Raw genomic sequence first — 27,908 nt, forward strand, 5'->3', positions numbered from 1 at the left:
TTTTATTTTTTTTAAAGATTTTTTTATTTTTATTTTTTTTAAAGATTTTATTTATTTGACAGAGAGACAGCGAGAGAGGGAACACAAGCAGGGGGAGGGGCAGGCAGAGGGAGAAGCAGGCTTCCCACGGAGCAGGGAGCCCGATGTGGGGCTCGATCCCAGGACCCTGGGATCATGACCTGAGCCGAAGGCAGACGCTTAATGACTGAGCCACCCAGGCGCCCCTAAAGATTATTTTCGAGAACGCACACGAAGGTGGGGGGAGGGGCAGAGAGGGGTAGAGGGGACTCAGGCAGACTCCCCACTGAGTATGGAGCCTTCCGCAGGGCTCAGTCTCACAACCCTGAGATCACGACCTGCGCCAAAACCAAGAGTCAGAAACTTAACAGACTGAGCCACCCAGGGGCCCCATAGTTTATGGTCAAATCAAGGGTCTGTTTTAGTGAATGACTGTGCCCTCGCAGAGAACATACATCCTGCATGTGTTGGGTGCAGCGCTCTATAAAGGGAGCTGATAGGGTTGTTCATGTGTGTGTTCGTACAGATTCTTTTTCCAGTTCCGTTACTGAGGGAGCATCTTCCACCAAGAGTGTGGAGTTACCAGTTTCTCAGAAACCCCAGTTTCTCAGTGTGTACTTCCCAATTTAAAGCTCTTTTACCAGGTGATACTCCTTTCTGCTTTCTTTGTTTGATAGTAAGTACCACCTTACCAGCTTGCTTACTCTTTCGTATTTGTTTCCATGCTTTCACTTTCAAATGCTTGCTTTTATATTTAAGTGGGTCTTTTGTAGACAGCATATGGTTGAATTTTGCTTTTTTATCCAGTGTGACAACCTTGGCCTTTAATGGGAGTATTTAGCTCATACAGATTTAGTATAATTATTGATACGGTTGGGATTAGATCTGTTGTTTTGTTGTTTGTTCCCCCGCCCCCCCCCGCCCCCCCCCGCCCCCCCCCCCGTTTCTCTTCCCCTTCTGTTCCTCCTTTCTCTTTTCGGATTAATCAAATATTTTTTTCGATTCCAGACTAATTCCTCTAGTGGCTTGGCAGCCATGCCTTTCTGTTTTTAATTTTCTAGTGCTCTGCAAATTGTAGTATGCATCCTTTATCGATTTGTTTGGAGTTAATGCGCTAAATACTTTACATATATAAGCAGCACTCTGCAACATTTTCTTTACATTTCTCATTCTCCTTTGTGCTGTTCCTGTTTTACATCTCTGTACTTTAATCAGCTCCACAGTGCAGTGTCCTAATTCTGCACTGAACAATCAGTTCAGTGAACTGAAGAGAACAGAGAAGGAAAAGTAACCATTTTCCCACGGTACCGTGTTAGTTGCTCTTCTTTCTTATAAATCCTTGTTTCCATCTGGTGACATTTCTCTTCAGCTCTCCCGTGGCGTTCTTGTAGTTCTGGATCTGCTGGTGACGGGTTCTGTCAGCTTTGTTTTTAAAGGACTTTTGTTGGCTTGAGATGTTTTCATGCAGCGCTTTCCAGCTGCTGTCCCCTCCCTGTGTCTGCCTTGTTGCCGAGGACAAGTGAGCCGGCATGCAGTCACAGCCGGCCCCGCGTGCGGAGTGGCTCTTTTTTTTCCCCCCTCTGGCTGCTTTCAAGATTCTCTTTGGTTTTGGGCAGTCTCACTAGGATTTGCCTCAGTGTGGTTTTGCTTGGGCTTCACTGAACTGCTTGGATGTGTAAGTTAATTATTCATGTCAAATTGGGAATTTTAAAATCATTATCCTCTTCAGAGGTTTCATCCCATTTTCTCTGTCCTCCCTCTGGGACAGTTCTGCGCCTGTTGGATGCTGGGTATTATTCCGTAGTCACTGAGGCTCTTTTCACTTTTTTTTGTCTTTTGGTCTCTCCATGCTTCTATATTGGATAATGCCTATTGATTTGTCTTCAAGTTCATGGACTCCTTTTTCTATTCCCAAAAGGCTCTTAATCCCGTTCAGTGAGTTTTAACTTTTTTTTCTGGTACTGTACTTTCTACATGTAGAACTTCCAGTTTTTAATTTTTTATTTTATTTTATTTTTTTAAAGATTTTTTTTTTACTTATTTGAGAGAGCATGAGCAGGGGGAGTGGGAGAGGGAGAGGCAGGCTTCCCGCGGAGCAGGGAGCCTGATGCGGACTCGATCCCAGGACCCTGGGACCATGACCTGAGCCGAAGGCAGACGCTGAACGACTGAGCCACCCAGGCGCCCCCAGTTTTTTAAATACAGTTTTTTTTTGAGATGGGTTTACTCATTTTGACCCCACTGAATATATTTATAATAATATGTTCTTGAACATCTGTGTTTGAATGAGGATGTCTGTCCTCAAATCTCTCTATAACAGCTGGCTTTAGCCCCCTGCGATTTATAACATTGGTAATCAGGGTACCTGTTTGTATTGATTGCTTTTCCCGAATCTTTACTTTGAATCACATTTCTTGTTTCTTTGCATGCCTAGTAATATTTGACTGTGTACAGGACACGTTTATTGGTACATTGTAGAGATGCTGGGTTTTTTCTCTGGGGGGTGATTTTTGTTGGAGTCGGCAAATCATTGGCCACTCACCTGGAACTTTTGGAGGTTTGACTTTACCCTTTTACTGGGTGGGGAGGGCGGTTTTTGTTTTTGGCTGAATCTTTAGTCCTGGTCCGGTGAGGTGAGACGCTCCTGGGGCTTCTGGGGAAAGCTCAAGGTGTGTACCAGGCTGTGTAATGCAGCAGTTTCGGACCCGTTTGTCCCTAAGGGCCTCGGCTCTAACCTCTGCTCACCTCCTGGCACCTTTTAGCCGTTGCTTTTTGCTGGATTGCTTGGAATCTCTCTCGGGTACGAGCCCTTCCTGGAGCTCGTTAAGGATTTGAAGAGACTTTATAATTTTGGTGGCTCCCCTTTTTGTAGCACCTCCCCCCCCCCAGGTTTCATCTCCTTTGACAGCCCCAAGTTCTGTCCTCTGGCTCCTTGAACCAACAAGACTGCAGGCTGGCTGCTTCTGTTCGAGGGGCTCCTGTTACAAGGACCAGGGAGGTGGTTTCTTCAGGGGGCGGGCCGTGGAAGCCGCACACACAGCTCATTTCGTTCCTTCAGGTCTCTTCTCCGGTGTCTGCTCTTAGTCACTCTGCAGGGCCTCCGGATTAGGTATTTTTATTATTTATTTATTTTTTTAGTTCAGTTTTATTTATATGCAGGAGAATTAGACCAACATAAACTGTTCGCCCATCACTCGTCCGTGCTTTTTTTGACTTGGTATTCAGAACTGCGAATGTGAGACTTCGTTTCATGGTTTTGACTCTATCATTGGAGCTTTAATGACTTTTAAACTAATGCCTTCTAGAAGGAAATTGAGCAAATATACATTGCCTGTAACTCAAGATCTAAGAAAGACTTTAGTAGTTGACACAATTATAAATTATTGTCATCTCAAAAATTTTTTTAGGCTAAGTGCTATTTATGGTGGTACCTACATGCTCAACAAACCCATTGAAGAAATCATTGTGCAGAATGGAAAAGTGATTGGTGTGAAATCTGAAGGAGAGGTAAGTAGCTTTTACAGTTTGAAAATAGTATGTTCTTGTGAAGAAAATGTTGCCTCACGTACCGTGGTTTGGGCATTGATGCTGGATTTCAGATTATATGGTTTGTTTATGGCAAGTTGGTATCCGTAATGACTAAGGACTAGCTAAAGATTCTGTGCTTCATTTAAAAAAAAATCTTACTACTTGTTGATTATTGCTTAAGACCGAGATACACATTATGGATGAAGTCTTAGTGGTGCGTGTTCTGTGTTTACATAGTGTAGGTTGGTGCCTGTCTCCTGAATTTTCATTTAAATTTAGCTTTATTTATACCATTTACAATTTATTGGTTGAATTTGGGCTTGGGGAATACTGAGCATTTTACTATTTAATTTGGCTTTTAGCTGTGCAGCTCGCTAGGTGGAGTTCCCAGTAGTGTTTCTCAAATTCGAATTGAATATATGTCTGTGTTAACCTGGTTACCGTGTTTATTCGGAATCAGTAGGTCTGCAGTTCCTTGTGAGCTCTCGGGTGAGGCTGATGCTGTGGGTCTGCCAATCAGCTCATTCGTGTTTATAAAATAACAACTCTTACAGATAGGTAGAACTCAAAAGCTAAGGATAGAAAAATAGTTGGTGCTCCTGATGGCATTCCATGGGTTAGGTCCGTGTAACCTACAGCCGCTGGTTGGCCACCTGAACGAACCTTTATTACTGTAGATCCTCGTATCTGCCTAGTGCTTCTAGCAGAGTGGGTTTTACGGAAGAGGGACAAACGGGGAGGAGTTCATCCGTCCCTCAGAGTCCTTTTCAGTGCAGTGTCCTCTCGTGCCCTCTCATTTTGTTTCCCACGGCTTCTTCCTCCCAGGAGATCACAGAACATTCACTTCTTACCGGGCACAGTCACAAAAGATGGCCCTTAAATACAGTATTTCATTTAATCCCAGCAACGACCGTTTGATGTTGGGTACGGCCAGGATTTGAGACCTGCCTGCCCGATGCTAAAATGTGTAACTTCTAAACACTGTGCACCAGGTTCCCAAATATTTGAATAGGACTTAGAATTCATGGGTCTTTTCCAGGAGAATTTGTTGGGATTGTTGGCAAAACTAGTTTTATCTGTAGTTCAGTAATAACTTACAGTTAACCTAATGAAGGTAACAGATGATATTAAAGGGGCAGTGGCATCAGTAGTCTGTCGAAAAACTTTGTGGACAGTGATTGTTATAAATGTGACTTAAATGTTTTGGGACAGGTTGCTCGCTGTAAGCAGCTCATCTGTGATCCCAGCTACGTCAAAGACCGGGTAGAAAAAGTGGGCCAGGTGATCAGAGTTATCTGCATCCTCAGCCACCCCATCAAGAGCACCAATGATGCCAACTCCTGCCAGATCATCATTCCCCAGAACCAGGTCAATCGGAAGTCAGGTGAGTTTTGAAGATCAGCAGATGTTTGTGGAATTTTGTTAAGAGTTTGCTGTGTTTCATCCCAAATTTTTGTTTGCTGTTACAGTGAAGAAACTCTAGGTCACCTATGGGAAAGGGGATGTGGTGGCTTTAGCTCAGAGAGACCCTCACCCTCACCTCGGAAGGCACACATTAGTCCCAGAGCCGTGCCTCGCCCTCCTGCTGGTCCTGCGCTTGGGACCTCCATTCTCTCTCTCGTTCTAGGAGGAGGAATGGAGAGGCTGGGCTAGCTGAGTGGTCGCGCTGTCTCCTGGCTCGAACGGTGTGGCCTGCAGGGGTTTCATGCTTACGAGGTGACCCACTGTGGTTTTGAGCCAGTGACAGTGCTTTTGTGTCATTATTTGTCAAGTTCACATGCACATTTGCTTTTGGCAGGGTGCTGGAAAACAGCTTTCCGTGGTGAGGGTCAGGACTGACGGCTAAAGCTGTAATTCCTCATCTCTTTGTGTGGAGAGGTCGTTTTCACCCCCCCACCTTTTCCCACCATCCTTTCCGGTCGAAGCCTGCTCTTTTGTTTATTGAAAGTTCAACTTTAAAAGGGATTATCCGCTTTGAAACAGAGCTGTCTGTGTTTATTTGTCTATGTAAGAACCCGGAATCACGGAAGATGAGGACCGTAGCAGAGGGGCGGTCAGGGGCTCCCAAGCAGACCCCGGGGTTGGTGAAGGCCTCAGAAGAGTGAAGGAGCTCAGTAATAACCTTCCCTTTGGGAGACGATGCACTTACTGAGTGGCACGCAGACGGGAGAACCCAGGGCATCGGACGGGCTTCTTAGACTAACGGAAGAACAGCTTATGCGGATGGGCAGCTTTGTTACTGTAATAAATGCGAAACTTGGTACTTAAATCCTTTCTTAGCTGTTGGAAAGCCTTCCTAAATGCTGGGCTGGCAGAGGAAGAGGACTCCGGAGCAGTTAGGTTTGTCCGGTGTCTGGGTAGCGGTCAGAGAGCTGGGAAGGGGCATGTGCCCAAGTCCAGCGGCTCCCGGCTACAGAGGCCCGTAGTCTCCAGCAGGCCAGCAGTCGCTGGACTCGGGCACGCTTTATGGAGGACTTGGGCTGCCTCCATTTAGAACTGAAGCTTAGAAGACTGGGTCTGTTGCCAGCGACTTTAAGTCACACTTCGACGCGATCCGGGTGGAAGGTTCGTGAGCCTGGGCAGTGAGATGACACTCCTCGTTTGCAGATATCTACGTCTGCATGATCTCCTCCGCGCACAACGTGGCCGCACAGGGGAAGTACATCGCCATAGTCAGCACCACTGTGGAGACCAAGGAGCCGGAGAAAGAAATCAGACCAGCTTTGGAGCTTTTGGAACCAATTGAACAGAAGTGAGTGCCGTGTTCATGTAGCTGAGCTCAAATGCAAGACGAGGTCTGACTTCGTGGCGGGGTGAGCGCTGGGAGCCGGCCGTGCGGGCCTCGTGCCCGCCCGCCTCACGCCGCGGGCTTGGAATTGCGGCAAAGCTCTGAGTGTGGCCTTGGGGTCAGCTCACCTGCCGACTTCATTCTTTTCCCTCCAGATTTGTTAGCATCAGTGACCTCCTCGTACCAAAAGACCTGGGAACAGAAAGCCAGGTGAGCGCGGCGGTCCTGGGAGGGCATGGGGCGCAGGCGTCGTCGCGAGACGTCCCGCCTCAAATCTTTGTGATTTCATTCCAGATCTTTATTTCCCGCACATACGATGCTACCACTCACTTTGAGACCACCTGTGACGACATCAAAGACATCTACAAGAGGATGACCGGGTCCGAGTTTGACTTTGAGGAAATGAAGCGCAAGAAGAACGACATCTACGGGGAAGACTAAACTGCAGTGCGCGCGCTCGTCTCGTTAGGACAGACTTCACTCTGGCCAATGCCGTGTACTGTGTGCAGTCACTGTCGTAAGGCCTGCTTCGCAGCCCCAGCTGAGATTGCAGAGCACTGTCCCAGTAACTACTCCTCCCCTCTCCTATCATGTAGTAACTCGTTTCCGTGGAGCGGCTCTTCAGAACGGGCAGGTCACCACATTCTGTTCAGTGTAACCGATACTGGCTTTTTTTCCCCAGTGAAGGATCAGTTTTAAGAAAATCCTGTGGTCCTGATACGGAGCACCCGATACAGTATTTGTATCTTTTAATTAGTGTCACCTCCGCGGCCGGAGTGGCACCATTCGCGTGCCGTCTCTCCCCTTGGCGTTGAGATTCCAACTGAATATTCCACGACTTGGGACATTTCGTGTGTCCTGTCAGCTGTTAACGACCGTGCCCACGGAACACAGCCACACATTGGGGTTCCGTGGGCCTATAGTTCTAACCCAACTGCAGACCTGAGAGTCATTTTGGAGGAAGCCTGTGTGCGGTGTTCTAACCTGATAAAATTGATGAGAGCAAGGGGGAAAGAAACCTGTGGTAAAGCAGGTAAACGTAGAAGCTTCTTTTGTATCCCAGGTGTGGCTTCTTGACCGGACCACGCTGCGACGCAGTATTGATTTGACAGAGCCTGCACTTCAGTGATGTCTGTCTCGAATGGCTCCACATGATTTCTGTACTGCAAAATAAAGCCAGACTCTGGAAACCAGGTCCTTCTCGATTGGTGTGTTTGTGTCCTGGTGTTAAGAGCTCGTGCGTGCCGTCCTGGCGCCGGCACAGCGGCTCGCTCCCTCCCGTGCAGCTGACCGATGCCGCGTAGAAGGGTGCGCTCCATCCTTATCTGGACGGATCCACACATCCCTTTCGTCTGGCTTCGCTGTGAGTAGCCCCCACGTGACGTTCTTGACACCTCTCCTGAGGCACAGAGCGACCCTAGTTGAGAAACCACTGCTGTCTACACGGTGAGAGGATCTAAAATCCTAGCAAGCCTTTCCTTCCCCTAGTTCTTCAACTAGTGATGCGGGCAGAGGCGCACGCTGGGCTAGAAATACATAGAATATCAGGAGCTTTTCAGAGTCTTCACTTAAAGTGCATATTGAACACCTGTAATAACACGGGTGCCCGGCCAGTGTGGAACGGCGAGGGCGGCCTGGAGGAGTGGACCGTGCGCTACTCCGTGGCTTGGTTACGTGTAGAAGCAGTTCTAGAAAAGCGGCTGTGGACACAGAGCGAGACTTGTGGGTCATGGGAGGGATCTTCGCGGGGCGGGGGGGGGGTCAGACCTGAGGCACGATCTGAGAGAGGAGCAAGCGGCCGGAGTTCAGTCGCTCGTCAAGTCATTTCCGATTCAGCGCGCCTCATGCAGCCACCGTCCTCTTGTCATGTCACGTGCCTGGGCTTCCAAGCCAGAGACCGTGTCACGTCGGGACTGTTCGGGTAGCAAGTAGAGAGGCACCAGAAGGCTTGTGAAAGCCTGTCCGCCCTGCTCGGCATGCCCGGTTTCGGGAGGCCAAGCACGGGGCAGGGCGGTGGGGCCGGTGACGGACGTGGAAGCAAAGTCATTTCCGTCAGATGGCCTAAAAACTGCCACGACATGCCCACAAATTCAAATTTTGCTATAAAGAAATCCCAGAAAGTTGATTTTTTCAGTTGTCTTTATTAAAAAAAAATGAAACAAATCAGTTACAAAAACTTGTTCCAAATAGATACTGTGTATCTACAAACATTTTTTGCTTGGTTTTGAGTTTAAAGATTACGGTAGAAATTATTTCTAATACCATAAATAAATGATTTTCTTCCTCAGAGGGTTGATTTTGTAGTGCAGTATTTACAAAAACTGAGTAAGTGGGAACTGACAGTTTATAAATCTGTAACACAGAACTTACTGTAGTGTTGCCAGAATAACAGCAAACAAACCACATACAATCCTAGCTTTCACGAGGGTGGTAAAGCCTTTACAACTGAGCATAACATGCACTACAGAACGCTTTTCAGAGAGGAACATGCAAAAACAAAGCTCTCCGTTAAAATACTTATTTTTGCTACAACTAAGTAAACGTGTTTGTAAAAATCTTTTTAACATTGAGCTTAATTAATAGCTTTGAAGGCTCTCTGTATAAAATGAAAATAATTTAAAACAATAATACTGAACACTGCAACCCAAAGCTAGTGGACAGCTGACATCCCACTGTGAATGAAGGCCAAGATTTTATAGCAAAGTGTAAAGAAATGAAGGAAAACTCTCAAGTTGTAGAATATTGATTTTTCAAATATGAGAAAACTGTTTTATCTAAAAAGTTTTCAAAGTAAAAGGAAACTAGGAATTGGTTGTGGTGGCATTGCCGTCTCGGCCAGCTGATCACCTGGATAAACACAAAATTGATAATTTCATCTTAGAACAACCAAGAAATGTTTTAGAAACAGGAGACTGTCGAACGGGGACTTCTATGCATCTTCTGTCCTGGGAACAAGATGAACTGCAGGTGACAACTGGTGTCAGATGAAATGGGTTACTCTGAAGTAGGTGGATCCTTCAGAAATTCCCACTTGAGCCAAACCAACAGTGATTCCACCCCTAGCACAGATTTAAAATTCACAGCATGATGTAGAAGGTAAAGAATAGAGTTTGCCAACAACTGGTGTCCTCATGGACACAAATACGAATGTCAGTATCTGTGCTGTCCCGTTCACACAGGAGAGTTCTGGAAAGTGTCCTTACCAATAGCTACTCCTAAACGGAGCTGCTATTTTTGGTATATTTTCAATGAAGTTATTTACATCTGTAACAAGGATGCCACTATTTTCAAAGACTTCTCTGGAGACGGTGGGCTTTTCTGTAAAAAGAAAAAAATAGCTTTTTGGTGAAAAATTTATTGATGTATACTTTTAAAGCATCAGAACCCCTTTTATTTAAACACACACACACACACACACACACACACACACACACCACACACACACACACACACACACACACTGTAACTTTAAGGAACTGCTTAATCCCACGGATGGGAGGAGAGGTTCCAGAGAGGAAAGGTGTGGAGCTTTGGGAGCAGCCCCCAGGGGTGGGGCTGGGGATGCTGAACACCAGTGACAACCGGTCCTTGCTTACAGAGTTTTAAAAAGCTGGGTTAGCATTCACCTGAAACACTTAAGTACGTGTAGGCGGTGATTAACAGCAGTGCATCAGGGGACGGCTTGCTAGACCGAACCCACGAGACCCCGTGCCCTGGGCCTTCCGTGTGTTTATGAGACACGGCAGGCAAACACCGGGTGGACATCCGCATAGATCTCCGGCATCTGATGTCTGCCCTTGGACATTTCTAGAGTAGCCAGAACGAAGGATGTGGGTTTACCTGTTAGGAACACCGCAAACCTGGCGTGGATGTGCTGAATTTGCAGGTTTAGCAGACATTTTAAATGTTCTGCTTTTGATGGTGCTCGAGAGTCACACTGGTGATAAGGAAGCAGTTCGATGAGATTTGCACTCTGATAGGATTTCAGTATTAAGTTCTTCTTACGTGCAACTGAATCCACTCTGGAGTAGAGACGGAAATGTGAACCAAATTTAGATTCAGTATCAATTTGCAGGTTTACTTTTCACTGTATCTTAATTTTTAGCTGTTTTATTCCTATACTTCTTGCCTTCACAATACTTAACAGTCTGACCTCTTGTTAAAACATTCAGAACTCCTGAGATGCCTTTTCCCTTCTCTGTTCTTTCCCATGATGCACTTGGCCTTCTAGACGTCACTGTCAGCCCATCCCATTCCCTCAAAACATTACACGCTTGCTGACTCCGTCAATACAGGTTTTTACAAAGTCCAGGCCTCGTTCCAAGCAAGAGGGACATCGACAAGTTCATGTAACAACGCTGCTCGGCCAGGCTTTGGTCATTTCTAGTGGGCCTCTCGTGCTTTATCCTACAGCAAGGCTTCCAAACCCCGTTCTATAGTCCCCACGCTTTTTAATCAGATCAACAGCTTCTTTAAAGGAAATTCCCACTACTACATAATTGTCATTTCTCACCTCCCTTAAAATCTTAAGATTTCTTTTGAGAGAGTGTACACACGTGCACTGGCGCAAGGGGCGGCAGGAGGGAGAAACTTCAGCAGCTCCCGTGCACGGCGCCGACCCCGACGTGGGGCTCAATCTCATGACCCTGAGATCATGACCAGAGCTGAGTTCGAGTTCGACGTTTAACGGACTGAGCCACCCGGGTGCCCCATGACCTCCCTTAGACTCCTGTAACTGCCTCCCTTTCTTCTTCCCACTTCAGTGGAAGAGGTTTAGCCTGGCGGCGTCCCTCCACCTGCTCTCCCGGCCCTGTCAGCCTCTCTCTCCCGCCTGCTGGAGGAAAGCAAACTGCCCCAGGCCCCCGTGTCTCCAGGGGCGAGCACTGTCCGGGTCACGGGGCTGCGTTTCCTTCCCGGCTTTCCCCTTTGTACACAGATTGATGTGGCTGGCATCACACTGCATGCTTTTATATGTGTATTCCTTATTTTGTATGTTTTAAAAATTATATGTATGGAATCCATATAATCTGTCATATTTGCCTGGAGATGGCTCTGAGGCTGGTTTTGTAGTTACTGATACAACCACCCACTGCTATAAACCTCTTTGTAGAAACAGCAGTTTTTAAAAGCTAGGGTTTTTTTTTTATAGTTTCAGGTAAATGTCTCCAGAGGCCACAGGGTATGTATGAATGTTCCGGACGAGTCCCCGCTACGCCTGCTCTCGAACAGGAGACTGGCGCCATCTGAAGGGCCTACCCCAGGGCAGCAGCGGCATATGTCTTTGTTCACCCCAAACCCTCTGTGAAATTAACAGGTGCTTGCCACAGTTTTATAGGTGTGCTGTGGGGCCTCGGGGCTTTAATTACTCTGGACCCTGAACCTTTCCTCTAAAGCGCCTGGCCAGCCACCTCCCCAGGAACTCCCACTTGGCTTCTGCTGAGCTCTGCGTCCTCCCACCCGCCCCAGGGAAATCCCTCCCGGACCTGACAGCGTCAGCTCCGGGGTCCACTCAGACCTCTTGGCTCACTTTTCCTCCTGCACTAGTTCTAGGTACAGCCTCTCCCGGGGACCTGTGCTCTTGGCCACCTCCCTTTCAAGATCTCGTGCTCAGGCCTACGCTGGTCCTTGGGAGACAGGAGTGCGGTGAGACAACAGGAGAGAGCAGTCGTATCAGAGGTGAACATTCTGGGCTTGAAGCCCAGCGTCACAACTCCTTGTCTGACCTGGATCAGGTCTGTCGTCCCCATGCTTCAACTTCCACATCATAAAAGTGGGTCTTTACTGTCTGTCTCCTCTGTAGGAGGCGGGGGGGGGGGGGGGGGGGAGGCCTTTTGAGTCTCCTCGCGGCCCCACACCGTGTCCACTGCCGTCCCGGCCTCACCGCAGCTGGGGGCACCCACACACCCCGGGTCCCTCGAGCCAGGGAATCGATTAAAAGAAATACTTCAGAACATCCCAACTGGACGTTGCCTCTTTATAGTCCCCTTGCCTATTTAGAGTCCGCTGTTGAGGAGTAAAACATTCTGGTCTCAATGTTTCCATCCTTGTAACTGTGACAACTTGATACCTGAACAAACGTGTGAATCCGGGTGCGGATACGGGTGCCGCAAACCCACGCCCGTGGTTCATGGTAGTAGAGCCTGAACTTCACTAAGTGGACATTTCGGGACTCCCGCAACTCACTTCCATCGGCCTCGAGTGCTACTCGGAATCTGGTCCTCAAACTCGCGGTGGCGGTTCCAGCCCGCCTGCCTTCCCTGCCTTCCCCCGCCCTGCGCCGGCCGCACAGAACCCCAGAACCGACCCGTGCACCTGCAGCCGTGCTCCCCGCGCCCCGAGGCCTCACCTGACGTCCTGTCTTAGCTTTTTGTTTTCCCTGTGGTGAAGCAGCCATTTCCACCTCCCGTTTCTGTTCAGCTTCTCCAGGGTCCTGACCATGTCCTTCAGCTGAGCTACAGACAGAAGAGAAGGTCTAGTCGGAGGCTGGGAACTGTGACCCGTGGGGAGGCAGACACCGGCCGGCGCGCCCTGTCCCCCGCCCGCTGCACACCCAGGCCTGCTGCCCGTCCTGCCCTCCCCCCCCCCCCCCCCGCCGCCAACACCCATCACGTGCAGGCGACAAACGGGAAGTCCAGTGGCGACAAGAAAACACTGGTCTAGCTTGCAACTCCTCTCAACTCCAGTCTCCACATAGAACTCACACTTGTGGGGGTTCCCCCCCTTTTCTGAGCCAGGAGTGGCATCTACAGTGAGCTCTAACGCGACATCAGCGGGGGGAAGTTTCTGCTCATTAGCTCCCGCCCAGTGCTGTTCTAACATCCTTCTCCGTCTAATCACTGCCCAGAGAGAAGGGAATTAGGAGTGTTCAGCACATAATTGAGAAGGCTTTTGAGAGCTATGTTTCTGATTTCTAGAACATCATCGAGAGGGCAGGGGTGATGACAAGAGACACAGAGAAGAGAGGGCTGCTGGGCAAGTGTGGGAGACAAGGAACGGAGAAGCGGGGTGGGTGCTGAAGATAACCAGGTGACACCCGGGAGGCCCAGGGCACGTGCCCTGGGAACGAGAACGACAGCAATCCACGGGAAAACTGCTTAGCCGAGCACGTGGCAAAAACAAAGGCCTCAAAAGGTGGGGGTTGATATTACTTGGAGTTAATTTCTTTTCGACGTAGTAGTATTTGGGTCACTGGGTAAAGAGAAATGGATTTGACTAGATTTCAAAGACAGAACAAGGAAGGAAAACAGAAGACTGACCTAACGTGACGGTTTCCAGGATCTTGTCATCCGAGACCACAAAGCCTCCCGTCTGAAATAGCTCTTGGTAGGTGTACTCGAGCACGTCTTCAGGGCCGTCCACTCCAGCGAAGAGGACGCTGGGGAAGTGCTTCAGCTTCAGCAAAGAGGGAATCTAGTGAACACAAAAGGATCCCCGGGAAAGAGAGGTTGGTGGGGTCACTTTTATCCAAGGGTTTCAAGATTCAGGGAAGCTGAAAATACACTTAACCTTGATGACTGGGAATTCTGCAACGCCTATCAAAAGCCCCCCAGCGTTTTGCATGAGGAACACAGACTCCGTTCACCACACACGCTGCAAACTCCTCCGCACTCGTCCGTTACAAAGTGGTCTCTGAACCGCACAGGCTGGAGACCGTGGGCGAGGGAAGAGCACCACTCAGCTGTGGGGGCCCCTAACGTGGCGAAGCAGGCGACAGGCTCACACGGCCGTTCATCTCCGGCTCCGCCCCTGCCCCAGGGCAGCCCTGCAGCCCAGCCTGGGCGGCGGGGCAGGCAACTCCTTTTATTCAACAGAAACGGCGAAACAAAGACTCAAGGAAACGTTCACAAGTCCTCTTAAAGCAAGATTTACGACTACTGTCGGCATTAAGAGATGAAGGTTTCGATCTTGGCTGAGGAAATGTCCCCATGCCGCGCCCCCCCCCCCCCCCCGTTCGTGGCTCGTACCCCACGACCCCCTCGGGACACCCCCGAAAATGCCCGGGACACCTTTCTTGGTAAGAAACAGAGGGGCAGACGTACTTGATGCAGGTGTGACGCTATATCTTCATTTCTGATGACGACTAGCAGCGTGTCATTCTCTCTGTGAAAGCCTTGACAGAAATGCTGCAGGTCAATTTCCGTATGGCCTCCTTTCCTCAGGACACTCTGGAAGATTTAGAAATAAGCATTACTACAGGAAGGGCGTCTGCCCAGAACGCCTCCCAGTCCACTGAGCACAGCAAGAAGCGCACCCCAGTCCCCGAACTACCCGGACCAGGCACCATCAACGGCAGGCAGTCCTACTTCTGAATGAGCTTTCGCGGCTCACAGTGATGGCTCGGGGCCGTCGCGAACAGCGGGACTTAGAGACTCGTGTGCAAAGGCGAAGCACTTCATAACCGACGCTTTATGTCCAGACAGTGGCCGGCAGCAGACCAACTCACAGACACGGGACTCTCACCCGATCTGAGGCAGTTACCTTGGGGATGCAGATATTCCCTCTAAAAATGCCACCTCCAGTGAAAATGTTTCTAGAGCTTTTGGAGATGATACCTGCGCGTCCCGTGGAGTGTCACGAGAGCTGCGGGACGCGCCCCCGGCGCGGCAGGGAGAGGCGGCCGGCCGGCCCTGTGCTGCCTGCGGGACAGGCCCCCCCGGCACAGGCCCGACCGGCCGCTGCAGTGCGTCACGAGAAGACGTTCCTTCGCTCCGTCCCCCTTCGTGATGCAGACACGGCTTCTGTCTGAAGGGTTTCTGGAGGTTTCCAGCGCACACCTTGATGTTGCTCCTTGCGCCAGCAACACCATGTCTGACCAGTACTTGCTATTTCCTTTGTAAAAGTACAGTGTCCACCTCCCCTGGATCTCAAAACAACTCCAAGCTTATTTCAATTCTTCGCTCAAAATGCACGGCAATGGATCTTCAAAGAAACACCTCCAGAGAAGAACTGTTTTAACAAAGAGCCCACTAAGACATTTAAATATAAATCTTTAGCTCTGACTTAATTTACTAATAAACCACCTGAATGAACACATTTTCTGAGACGTCAACACTGTCGCCACATGCCGTGGGGTCGGGGCTTTTCTGTTGTACACTCTGAATTTCCGCAGGGACGAAGGGAAGGACCTCCCAGAGCTTCCTCGTCTTACAGAGAAACGGGGCCTGACGTCCCATCTCCCCCGAATGCCTCAGGACTCTCCAGGACAGAAAGCTTGTCCGGGGTAGCTTTCTGAGGTTTTGAAAACATTTTGCTCTAGGTTATCTTGATGGTACTTTATTCTGAAGCTGATTTTATACCGTGTTCACCTTCTCACTTGAAGATTAGTTTTATCTTTGCACAAAATTTATTATTTTCTGTCGTAAACAGTGGCCACATGATAAATAAGGATCATGAGACACAGGTGCGCTCCTGGACGCCGCGCGGTGTCTCCAGGTTCTCCAGCTGCGAGGGACTGAGCGCTGCTACTCCGCTCTCCCTCCTGCACACAAACCCGCATCCCCCGCGCTCCGCCAAGGGTGTGATTGGTGCAGTCGCTTCTGAGAAGATGGAGGCAAACAGAAAGAGGGTATTTTGCTCACTGTGGCTTTGATGCTACTACATCGACCCCAGACTTATTTCAGTACCACTCAAGGTACGCTATATGTAATCAGCCAAACAAAATTAACTTCAAGGTAAAAAAAAAAAAAATTAATTTTTAGGTCACTTTTGGAGGCCAAGCACCTAAAAAAATGCTTCATTTTTTCCGACTCCACTGCTTACCAAAGTGGCAATGGAAAGACGATGGTGGCACGGCTAGGGGGCCAGACCTGGCAACCGTTTATGAAAACCTTGGAAAACCAAAGGATCCTTGATGGGGAATAAAAATCTGTTACTGTAAATCATCTAAAATCATATTTAAAGGGTACAAAATAGGAGCCATCAGCGATCTTAGAGAAGAATATGTGTTTGACTCCAGCCTCACACGCCAGCCTGTTAGCCATCACGTTTCCAGTCCATTCCCCACACCGTAAGCCCAAGAGTTTGCTCTCAAACACAAACACGATGTTATTTATCTTTCAGAAGTAGTGTTCAGGGCCTCCCCGCTACCTCAGGCTAGGCCTCAGGCCTCAGGGGGACCTGTCCCCTGTCCACACCTCCAGATGCGCTCCCTGCGCCTCCCACCCCCCCCCCCCCACCCCGCTGCGTGCTCCCAGCCGCCCGCCCACCCCGAGGCCTCACACTTGCAGAACTGGCTTCCGCCACCGCGCTCTGCCATGATGGCGGCCACAAACCTCTTCCCATGTTTACTCTTAGTAATTCAACACTCGTGGCTTTGCCAAGTGACATCACGTGACAGACACTCTGGACTTCCTGGAAGTGCTGACATAGGGAACTCTGGAACAAATCTAGACGAGCACCAAGAACCGACACACGTATTAGTCTAGCTGTGCACACCTTGCACAAGAGGCCAGCATCGCTTCCTTAAGAAAAAGGCCCTGACCTTCCTGACGAGGCCTGCCGCCCTCAAAACAAGGTCCAAACACCCGCGCCGCTACATGGCCTGTCGATTTGACACTGATTTGTGTGCTTTTATGAGTGTTTTGCTTGTCCCATTAGCTGGAAGGATCACCACGTGACGGAGAGGCACCATTTCCCCTCCCCTTACACGCTGGGACTCTCCAACGTATATTAAGGACCGCCTCCTTTGAACCGGCTCCTGCTGGGAGTGTAGAGGGTTGAGGGAGGCGGCGTGTTTGGGGACCAGCTCTGGGTCGGTGCCCCAGGCCGTGAAGAGGGGGCTGGGCGAGGGCTGAGCTGTAGGCCAGGAGTGGGACTTCCTCGGGCTGGCGGAGGCATTTGGGATGATGGGAGCCGGCTTTCTGACACACTGGGGCGACGGGGGGTCGGGGGGTCGGGGGGGGGGGGAGCGCTGCTCCTCTGGCAAAGGACAAGCCTCCTGGTGCCGGACCGGACCTGGGGATGCATGTGCACCCACTCCAGGTTTACAGACATATCCGTAGACGTCCTGGCTCTGCTGCGACGGCCAAGAGGCAGTGACACCCAGTGGCATGGAGTTCAACCAACGCCCAGATACTGACTCCAAGTGCTATTCTTCCCTTAAAGAATCAGTGCTCCTTAGAGAAATGGCAGACTACAAGGCTGGGTCAAGGAATATAGGAGATAAATCTAGAACATGGAGTTGTACCACAAAGGGAGAGATAAGGATCCAAACAGTTATGGGGACTTGTCAGAAGGACTCCCACTGGCTGGGTCTGGAACAATCTGAGCATTACCATAAATAATGAAGGACCAAGACAAATATTGCTGAAATGTCCATACGACCCAAAGCAATCTACACATTTCATTCAATCCCTATCAAAATACCAACCGCATTTTTCACAGAACCACAACAAAGAATCTATGGAAACACAAGAGACCCTGAACAGCCAAAGCAATCTTGAAAAGGAAAAACAAAACCGGAGGCATCACATTTCCAGATTTCAAGTTATATTACAAAACAGTAATGACTAAAACAACACAGTACTGGCACAAAAACAGACACACAGGGGGCGCCTGGGTGGCTCAGTCGTTGGGCGTCTGCCTTCGGCTCGGGTCGCGATCCCAGGGTCCTGGGATCGAGCCCCGCATCGGGCTCCCTGCTCCGCGGAAAGCCTGCTTCTCCCTCTCCCTCTCCCTCTCCCCCTGCTTGTGTTCCCGCTCTCGCTCGCTCTCTGTCAAATAAATAAATAAAATCTTTAAAAAAAAAAACAAAAACAAAAACAGACACATAGAACAAGGAATAGAACAGAAAACCCGGAAATAAACCCACGACTATATAATCAATCTTCGACAAAACAGAAAAGAATATCTAATGGGAAAAAGACTCTTCAGCAAATGGTTTGGGAAAACTGGACATCCATATGCAGAAGAACAAAACTGCACCACTTTCTTACACCACACACAAAAACAAATTCAAAGTGGATGAAAGACCTAAATGTGAGACCTTTTGAAACCATAAAAATCCTAGCACAGAGCACAGGCAGTAACCTCTTTCACATCGGCCATAACAACTTCTTACTAGACATGTCTCCTGAGGCAAGGGAAACAGAAGCAAACGTGAACTATTGGGACAACATCAAAATAAACAGCTTCTGCACAATGAAGGAAACAATCAACAAAACCAAAAGGCAACCTACTGAATGGGAGAAGATATTTGCAAATAACATCTCTGATAAAGGGTTAGTATCCAAAATATATAAAGAACTCATCAAACTCAATACCCCCAAAAACAAATAATCCAATTACAAAATAGGCCGAAGGTATGAACAGCCATTTCTCCAAAGACACACAGATGGCTAACAGACACATGAAAAGATGCTCAACATCACTGATCATCAGGGAAATGCAAATCAAAACTATAATGAGATACCACCTTGCACCTGTCAGAATGGCTAAACTCAACAACACAAAAAGAGCGCCTGGCTGGCTCAGTTGGAGGATTGCGCAATTCTTGATCTTGGGGTTGTGAGTTTGAACCCCACATAGGGTGCTGGAGATTAATTAAATAATAAAAAAAAAACCTTTAAAAAACCCCCACAAGAAATAAGTGCTGGCAAGGATGTGGAGAAAAAGGAACCCTGTGCACTGTTGGTGGGAATGCAAGCTGGTGCGGCCACTTTGCAAACAGTATGGCAGTTCCTTAGAAAGTTAAAAATAGAACTACCCTACGATCCAGCAATCCCACTACTGGGTATCTACTCAAAGAATACAAAAACACTAATTCAAAGGGGTATATGTACTCCTATGTTTATTGCAGCATTATCTATAATAAATTACGGAAGCAGCCCAAGCATCCATTGACTGCTGAATGGATAAAGAAGATGTGTGTGTACACATGTATGTACGTACGTGTACACACACACACACACGGGAATATTACTCAGCCATAAAAAAGAATGAACTCTTGCCATTTTCAATGACATGGATAGAGCCATGCTGAGTGAAATGTCAGTCAGAGAAGGACAAAGACCACAGGATCTCACTCATATGTGGAGTTGAAGAAACAGAACAAAGGGAAAAAGAGAGAGAGAAAACCCAGGAAACAGACTCTGAACCACACAGAACACACTGCTGGTCACTGGAGGGAAAGGGGAGGGAGGTGGGGGTTCAGGAGTACACTTAGAATGAACAAAAAATGATGAGGGACTGGATGGTAACTCTGAGTAAAATTATATGGAATGGGGGCCCATGGGGTATAAATAAGCGTATGCGGGGGAAGGGAAAGCTCTACCCTGCAGAACACCCACTAATAAACGTACAAGGAAGGATGGAATCGAAACCGCCCCCCCCCCCCCCCCCCCCGCAAGCAACTATCATATTAGTAGCTGCTTCAGGCAACCGTCAACGGAGAGTCACTCGGGCGGGTGAAAGTCTGACGCAGAACAGGGTATTTTTACATATCCCAGTCTCCCTCCCCACTCATTAATAATTGCAGCACATTTATTAACTTTACACTGGAGGTGGAGGAACCTGGCAGAAACCATCTTCACGGGAAAGAAATTAATACAGACAGTGGGACAAGTTGACGCGGTGCGCTAAGAGGAGAACATCGCATGTGGGTATTTTCATCTAAAATGCCGAAATCATGAGGAAACAGGAGATGCACATAAACTGAAGGAAACTCACATAACTGGCCTGCATCCTTCAATACTGTCAAGGTTACCAAAAATGACACATGACAGAGGAACTACTCCAGACTGATGGAAATAGACACGACAAGCAGAGGTGACACATGACGCGGGACCAACGATGGGGTCTGGGATTTCCGCAGAACACTTATATGCAGATAAAGTCGGAGCTGTCAGACTCAAAGGCCACTTCCTGTCAGGATTTCTCTCTGAAGCCGTGAACGCTAAATGTACGAGCTCTAAGACAAAGTCAGACAGCGACCGGAACCATGCAAGTTCTAGGGGTAAGCTGGCACTGTACCTTTGTTCTCACAAAGAATGACTGGTCTTCGGTCTCCAGGACGTAGAACAGGAAGGGGCTCTTACAGGCCTCTTGGACCACACTCTTCAGTTTGACGTGCAAACTGGTGCACAGGTCTGTGATCATGTCTTCATAGGAGGCTGCCCGTGGGAAAGAGGAATACAGCTCTCGGGAGGAGGCTTCTCCAGAAGCCATGGTGGACTCTTTCTCTGGGAAAACGACCGGGTTGCTATTCATCATCACCTTGTTGAATTCAGCGTACTCATTGAGAATAAGTGAAATATCGTTCCGGGATTCTTTTAAAGTAGTGTTATATTTCAGTTTGTTGAGGTGGAATGAAACAGTCTGATTTCTTTCGGAATTTGCAAGATGATTTCTATTGTGACCACAGCTCTCCTTCCAAAAGGAAGAACTGTCCAAACTGCCGAGCGCGTGGCCTGTCCTGCGCGGGCCCTGCTGCCGGGAGCCTGAGTGCACCACTGTTACCACAAGGGGGCTTCTGCTGCGGGATGCAAGGTGCAGAGCCGGGGACTCGGGCACTGTTGTCAGAGGGAAGGCTCCAGCACCAGTTAGAGGGGGCTCCTTTGGAAAGACATTGGTGGAGGAGGCAGAATGATGAGAATCGCCCTTCTTTACAATTTGTTTTAGCTTATGTGCAAAACGCAGATACTCCAGATCTAAAGTGTTCTGGGTGAGGTCATCTGCCACCTGCCAGGTATTTGTCCAGGAGCTGAGCAAGCCACATTTTGCAGTGAAATTGGGGTGCCTCTTCAGGCTGTGCAAAGTTCTCGTGGTATCTGTGAGCTCTCTAGTTACGGTGAAATTAGCGTAAGTCCTGGGGATGCCACGGAGGTCTTGGATCTGGATATAAGATGGCACACACCTGTCTTCTTTCTTGAATCCAACGAGCCAGTGTCTGGGAGCAATGCCCGTCTCCAGCCCTGGGGCATGGGCAGAGTAGCCCCACTCTTCATTATCACTGTTATTTAGGCTCAGGAAAGAGTCATAATCATCTTTTGAAGCATCTTCTTCTTTCTTGGTTTGACTATACCTCAAAGTGCAGGAACCCTCTACCTCTGATTTGGGATTTCTACAGTCCCAAGAGTCTAGATCGGACTCTCCAGAAAGTGGCTCATAATGGATGTCAGAATTCACACAGACATCCACGTCTCCACCCACGGTCCCCGAGTCCTCCTCGGCTCTAAGCCCCTCACCAGAGCCCTTATTTGCTGTCTGCTCTTCAGAGACTCCACAAACAAGAGGGGCACAAGACTGGGGAATGACGGAAGCACAGGGCTCTCTACTGGTATTTTCACCGGTGATGGCTGTTTCATGGTATGAATCCCCAGGTACACACATGGGGAAAAGCCCAGCGTTCAGCAGATCTTTTGTTTCACACACTGCCCTATCTTGCAGTCCATGAATTGTTTTTTGTTTGCCTTTTGGAGATGTGGTGCTTGACTGGGAGTCAACACTTCCTAGATCTGTGATTTCTTCATGGAATTTGGCCTCAGTGTCACTATTCTTCAGCAAACTGGCCACTACTGAGACTTCCTGTGTCTGGAACCCGGTTTCTGTGTTCGTGGGTCTGGGACAGTGGGGTAAGGCAGCACCATCTGAGGGAAAAGCAAGTCTGGGGATCTCTGAGTGTCCGTGTGTCCGTGTATCAGCTCCACCAACTGAGCCAGAGCTCAAGGACTGAGCTTGCACGTAAACGCCTTCATCTGTCTTCACATCACTGCTAAAGAGATTTTTAATACTTTTAGGGCTGGTCGGCTGTCTTAGTAACACATTCACTGTACCACTTGGAGCAGTTGTAGAAACAAATGTGTCTGCCAAAAACTTATTTTCAGTCATTTTTCTAGGACTAAATGGAGGTTCACCGGTCTCCAAGACAAGAGGACTTAAATTCCTGTTCTGTACGCTAACTGGCTGCAGTGGATTTCCCGATGTCGCCAATTTTTCTAGAGAAGGCTTGATGTCCTCTCCGTGTTTGGCAGCTGGGGCAGGCTGGCCCAGCTCCGTATCACAGCATGGCACCTTTTCTGAGAAAGACAAACCCTCACCCTCACCGTGCTCCCCTGGGACAATTTCCTCAGTTACTTTACCAGGAAGGGTCAAATGGCCATCTTTTCTTTCTGGATGCTTACTTCCTACTAGTGGCATTTCAGCAGAAAGCTGCATTTGCTGGACTCTAGTTAGGTTATCTTGTCCCACTGGATGGATAGGACCAACAAAAGAATTTCCTTTCTCCGTGAAGGCCGAATCTACCGACTCGATCCGGGAGAATCTGGCATTTGTCTCCCGCTGTGTATCGGCCAGTTGTAAACTACACAGAGACAAGGCCTGAGATGGCTGTGCTGCTTCGACCGGATCCTGAGGGTCAGGACTGGAAGCTGGTGACACTTCTTCAATTAAAGAGGCAAAGGGAAAGTCTGAGGTAACGTTCACTTCCTCTGCAATCTCAAGGGCGCAAGTTTCTTTAGAAAGTATTAAGGTAACTGTTTGTAAATTATCACCTTTTCTCTCCTTACTTTCTAACGATTTCTCTGGCACTGTAGGGAATACGGATGTAAAATCAGCAGAATCCACTTCTGGGTTTTCTAGGAGAGTCACCTCTTCTGGCCTGATTATCTCTTCCGTCGCATCCTGAAGTTCCAGATTCGACACGGGGGCCTCTTGCCTCAGCTCTAGTCCCCCCGCAGGCATCTCTTCTCTGGGGCTGGTGGGTGGCGATATTGTGAGAGTGAGGTCAATGTCAGAATCGTCCTCGGAGAACTCCAGGCTGGCCTCCTCTCTACTCACAGAGAGGCTGGTTTGCTTGGTAAAAGCTGAATCAAAGGGTTCAAAATTCCTATGTTCACTCTTTAGAGCACTCCTGTCACTCACTGGTTCCGAGGAGCTACCTGCCGTATCGCCCTTTGGCGGAATGCAGTTATGTGAGGCATTTCTTCCCAAAGTGGTGGAGGCAGATGCCGAGACCACTTCTTCAACCTGGGATGGCTCTATGATTTCTTCCGAAGATATGCCAAGGAGACTCTGAGTCTGCAGGAAAAATTCTTGAGTGAGTTTCATTTCTTCCCTGGGTGATGAATAATTAGAACTTTTAACTAATGACAACGCCTCAGCTACCCTCGAATTATCAGATGGTGATGATAAGCTTGGAGCAGGAATCTCTTTCTGTAGCGAACACGAACACATTTCTTTTGCAAGTGTCTCTTTACTGACTGAGGAGGCACAACGGTACTTAGTGCCTTTTTGTTTGGACATTGCTGGAGAGGGAACATCCCTAAGGCCTTGTGTTTGTGCCTTTTCAAATGACACAGGATGTCTAAGACTCGGAGCAGGTGACACTTGCTTAATCAACTCCGTATTAAAGGTTGTAGGTTCATCGCTTCTATTTGCAACCTTCTGTCTGTATTGGTACATAGGTGTTTTTTTCAAAAGTGAATGTAACTGGTTCCAGATTAATCATCACATACTCTGTATCATCCTTACTCTCCAACGAAGGCTGACCTTCTTTGCTCATGGGGCTGCTCTGCTGGATGAGGCCCTGTAAAGCACTAGTTTTTGTTTGCACTGCTGCATGAAAAATATCAACTTTGCTTTCAAGGGTGCTGTACACAGACTTCTGACAAGTCACCGACTGACGGCTGAGCCCATCGTAAGTCTTGCTGAATGTGGTTTGTGTGATAGTATCATTGTGAGTCACTCTTGTGCTATCAAGTGGCTCAAAGGTTTTATCTTCACCAGGAATAGAAGGTCCATTAGTTTGGGTACTTCCAAGATTAGAAGTCTCTAGTTTATCTGATGGGTCTTGTTTGGCTTTACCCCCCATTATCTGAAATGACAAAAAGAAAAATCAAGAGTCAAACAGAGTTTTTTCACATCACTTATGGTGAAGAACAGAGTGGACAAGAATCAATGTCTGTTCTTTTGAATCTTTTAATCTTTAAGAATATCACAGGGTAGAAATCAAGCAAATCCCTCTCTTTTTAGGCAGACTTACAACCCAGCCCAAAATAGGAATTTTTCTTTAAATATACACACAAATGAGAGTTTCAAGCCTTTAACTGCACAGTCTATTTTTTTTTTTTTTAATTGACTTTTGGGAAGAAAAGTGGCTAGACCAGTGACAATGCAAAGACCTGAAAATGCAGCCTGTTTGCTAACTAGCATCACCTAATGCAGAAATGCAGTACTAGAGAAAAAAGGACTCAGTTTTAAGTGTTTTTCAGTAAGATTAAAAGATAGTTTTTAAAGCAAAGAATAACTTATTTTAAACACCAGCTTTCAATCAGACCACAAATACACTGTCATCTGGAACTCCCATGAGGAAAGAGTAAATTATGATCTCTTGTAGTATGACTGATGAGCAGTTTTTCGAGGGTGTCAATCTCCATTCTGGAAGGCAGCTATGCTCACCACTATACCACCAACGCGTCAATCTCCATTCCGGTAAAGATCCCTCACTCCTTAGCTATCTTCTTTGCTTGTAACTCTTTCATTATAGTACCTCCTTTTCAAAAGAACAACAGAAAACACAGTGCAGTTTGCATTAATAAGCCGAACCAAAAGGATTGCTTCAAAGCAGGAAGGACATAGGCCAGACACTAGCGGAATACCTCTGGACATTCTGATGACCTCATAAACAGCCTGTTTTAAGGCTGAAGCATGGTCTTGTCCAGAATATGGTAAAATGGACTGACCATCACTGACCATACACCTGTTAATATTTGGAACATTATGGTCACAGATTTCCTGCCACGTCTTGAGGCGATCATACTCAAAGTCAGGACCTGGGTTTCAAATCTGTTAAAAAGACTTCTGTCTTAAACAAAGAAAGACACTGATCCACATAAATGGCAGGGTAGAGAGGAGACTCAAGAGTTTTAAGAGGACATGACTGGCCAGACACAAAGCACAGAAAAGTCTTGATGGTAAGAGTCATTCTGAAAACTTTCCTGTGACCCTTCAATCATGCTGTGGCTGCTAATCTCACCAGGCCTGTGGACTTCGTGAAATGCAAATTGTCATCAACTTCCTATGTTTATATTGATGGATATTTTTTACTACTGGCGAAGTGCAGTATGTTTAACATAAAGTCTGGTACTTAAAAAGAACTTATTTTATTTTTTTCTTATTTAGTTCATTAACCCACAAATTTAAACACATGACTAAGAGCAACATGCCAATGGTTTCTAATGCCTATGGTGCTGGAGTTCTCGTCACATCTATTTGCCCACGTGGGGAAGGCAGCAGGGGATAGTCCATGTGCACACACCTTTAAAGTATGGGCACAGTAGCCAAGGAGATGATGGAAAAAAACTTAAGTATATGCTATAGAAATTAATTTTAATACTCTTTCTACTTCTTAATACTGTTTCACATTTGCAAAAACACCATTCCTAGAATTAGTAATGATGATGGTGATTACAGATTAAAACAAAAAATACTTTATCAGGTAGTAATCAAAGTCTTCTAAACTATATTTTTTCTTTTTTTTTTTAATTTTTTAAAGATTTTATTTATTTGAGAGAGAGAATGAGAGACTAAGTGTTTGGTATTATTAATCCTTTACACAGAGAATCCATCTTCCTAAAGAAACCAATGACATTGTTTTGAATGTGATTTTACATATCAAGAAAAAAAAAGAAATTTCTTCAAAAATGTCAGCACATACAGTATTCAGCTTTACTTACCTCATTATTACAAGAATAAATGAAATTCTGGCTTTCTGGGGTAACTGGATGACCCTCTTCTGCAAAAATTTCTTTCTGTTCATTCTGTACCCAGAATTCCAAGCCTCCTGTGGGTGGTGGTTTCATGAAGGGAAGCAAGGAGTTAGTGTCAGGGAAGGACATGTCGGCAGCATGACCTGTGGGAGTTTCACTGGTCTCCAACAGAGGGTCTACAGAACATCTTTCCACACTGGAGGACTCCTCAATTTCACTGAATTCAAAAGATTCTAATGTGCTATTTATAGACACATATTTTGCTGGGTTGCTGTGTTCTACCACTTTTCGGGATGACCGTATGACTTTGTTCTGATTGCTGTAAAACAGAGCTACCCACATATGAAGTAAAAGCTTCACTTCTTCCACGTTATCAGGTAAGTCAGTGTTCCAGGGCCTGAGATTTTAAAGAAAAAACATGCGAAAAAAATCACTGAAATTGGTGATTCTAATCTTAGTTTTAAATGTGCTCATTTTTATATTAAAAATACACAAACTTGAAACAATGAATAAGATAAAAATGAAGTTAATGTAACAAAAAATAACAATGAATCTAATCCCCTCACTTAACAGAGGCAGAAGAGGGAACTGAAAATCAGAGCTTTGAAAAGTAATTTCTTTTAGATCACGAAACCCTTACGCGGTAGAGCCATGACTCGAACAGAGGTCTCCGGGGTCCTGGTCTAGGATTTTTCTTTTACTCCACTCCAACTCTCTCTGGACACAATATACCTATTATGTGAATAATGGCTCCAGCAACCACCCAAATCCTCATTTTTGCCAAGTATGGCCAACTCATTTCTATTTTTGTCTGTTTCTTCTAATAGTTGGGAAAGTCTGAAGATTAAAATATCTCTGGCAGAACTACACTATTTTCAGATTACAGTCCTGGAAAATCTGAAACCACACAGGGGAGGAAACATTTTCAGGCCATTTGCCCGGCAAAAGTAAAGCAGAGAGTGGCAGTGTGAAGAGTCAGAGGGGCTGCAGAGCTGGGCTTCAGGTAAGCAGGATGAAGGCTATGGAAATGACCGTCCTGAGTAGATGCAAACGTTAGGTCGACACTCCCATTAGTGCAAGCTTGTAACCGGAGCACGGAGAAAAGTCTGACACAATTGAGTCGCTCCTAGGTGAAACACTCCACGAAGAGGAAGCTGAGTGCCATTCCCTACAGTGAGCGCTCGTTGGGAATAGTAATGGTTACCACTTACTAGTATGTGCCAGTCACTGCGCAAAACCCTCCAGTACACAGCAACCTCACTTATAGCTATCACTAACCCATCCTTCAAAGGGTTCCCCACAGACTGCCATGCTCCACTGGCTTCACCTGGAAATCTGTTAGAAATGTAGACTCGGAGGCCCAGAGGCCCATCCCAAAGAGACTTGAGTCACAATCTGCACTTGAATGAAATCTCTAAATAAGCTGTCAGACAGTAAAGATTGAGAAGCACTACCCCAAAGAACAGGAACCTCTTCTAGGTTACAGAAGCTAGTTAAGTGGGAGAACCTACGTTAAAAACCTGGGTCAGCCCATACTCCAAAGCCTGTGCCTTCAGTCCCTCTGCTGTTACTGCCTTTGCCCCTTAAAGATTTACAGAACAACCCCATGTAAACCTGCTCACACAGAACAATCTGACCAGCTTAACAAGCTAGAAGTAATTCTTGAAATGTTTCTTCCGGAATTCAGGCTGTAAAGCATTATTTCTCTACCTCACGATTTTACATTAAGATCTCATTTAAATATTGTAATTCAAAGACCACAAAGGCTTATGTAGGAGCATCTCAAAATGGAAAGCCATTCACAGGGTTAAAGTCAGCTTGCAAAAGGTCTCCATGTGACCACCGACAGGGGCAAAACCCAGCCTCATTTC

General features: G+C 47.3%; 2 protein-coding genes across 2 annotated transcripts in view; one reads left to right on the plus strand and one right to left on the minus strand.

Moving 5' to 3' along the window:
* The window catches only part of GDI2 (GDP dissociation inhibitor 2), a 31,150-nt gene extending 23,623 nt beyond the window's left edge, over nt 1-7,527 (plus strand). The window contains exons 7-11 of the mRNA XM_027595319.1: nt 3,426-3,525; nt 4,759-4,930; nt 6,154-6,298; nt 6,490-6,544; nt 6,629-7,527. Of these exons, the coding sequence (XP_027451120.1) occupies nt 3,426-3,525; nt 4,759-4,930; nt 6,154-6,298; nt 6,490-6,544; nt 6,629-6,775 (619 nt within the window). The 3' untranslated portion in view covers nt 6,776-7,527. The remainder of the gene's footprint in view (nt 1-3,425; nt 3,526-4,758; nt 4,931-6,153; nt 6,299-6,489; nt 6,545-6,628) is intronic.
* Nucleotides 7,528-7,644: 117 nt separating this feature from the next.
* TASOR2 (transcription activation suppressor family member 2) overlaps nt 7,645-27,908 on the minus strand; it is a 63,996-nt gene continuing 43,732 nt past the window's right edge. The window contains 8 exon segments of the mRNA XM_027595306.2: nt 7,645-9,652; nt 10,175-10,356; nt 12,681-12,786; nt 13,591-13,744; nt 14,374-14,499; nt 20,303-23,707; nt 23,709-24,143; nt 26,005-26,434. Of these exon segments, the coding sequence (XP_027451107.2) occupies nt 9,534-9,652; nt 10,175-10,356; nt 12,681-12,786; nt 13,591-13,744; nt 14,374-14,499; nt 20,303-23,707; nt 23,709-24,143; nt 26,005-26,434 (4,957 nt within the window). The 3' untranslated portion in view covers nt 7,645-9,533.

The sequence above is a fragment of the Zalophus californianus genome, chromosome 9 (assembly GCF_009762305.2).
Source record: "Zalophus californianus isolate mZalCal1 chromosome 9, mZalCal1.pri.v2, whole genome shotgun sequence".
In the NCBI taxonomy this organism is placed as follows: domain Eukaryota; kingdom Metazoa; phylum Chordata; class Mammalia; order Carnivora; family Otariidae; genus Zalophus; species Zalophus californianus.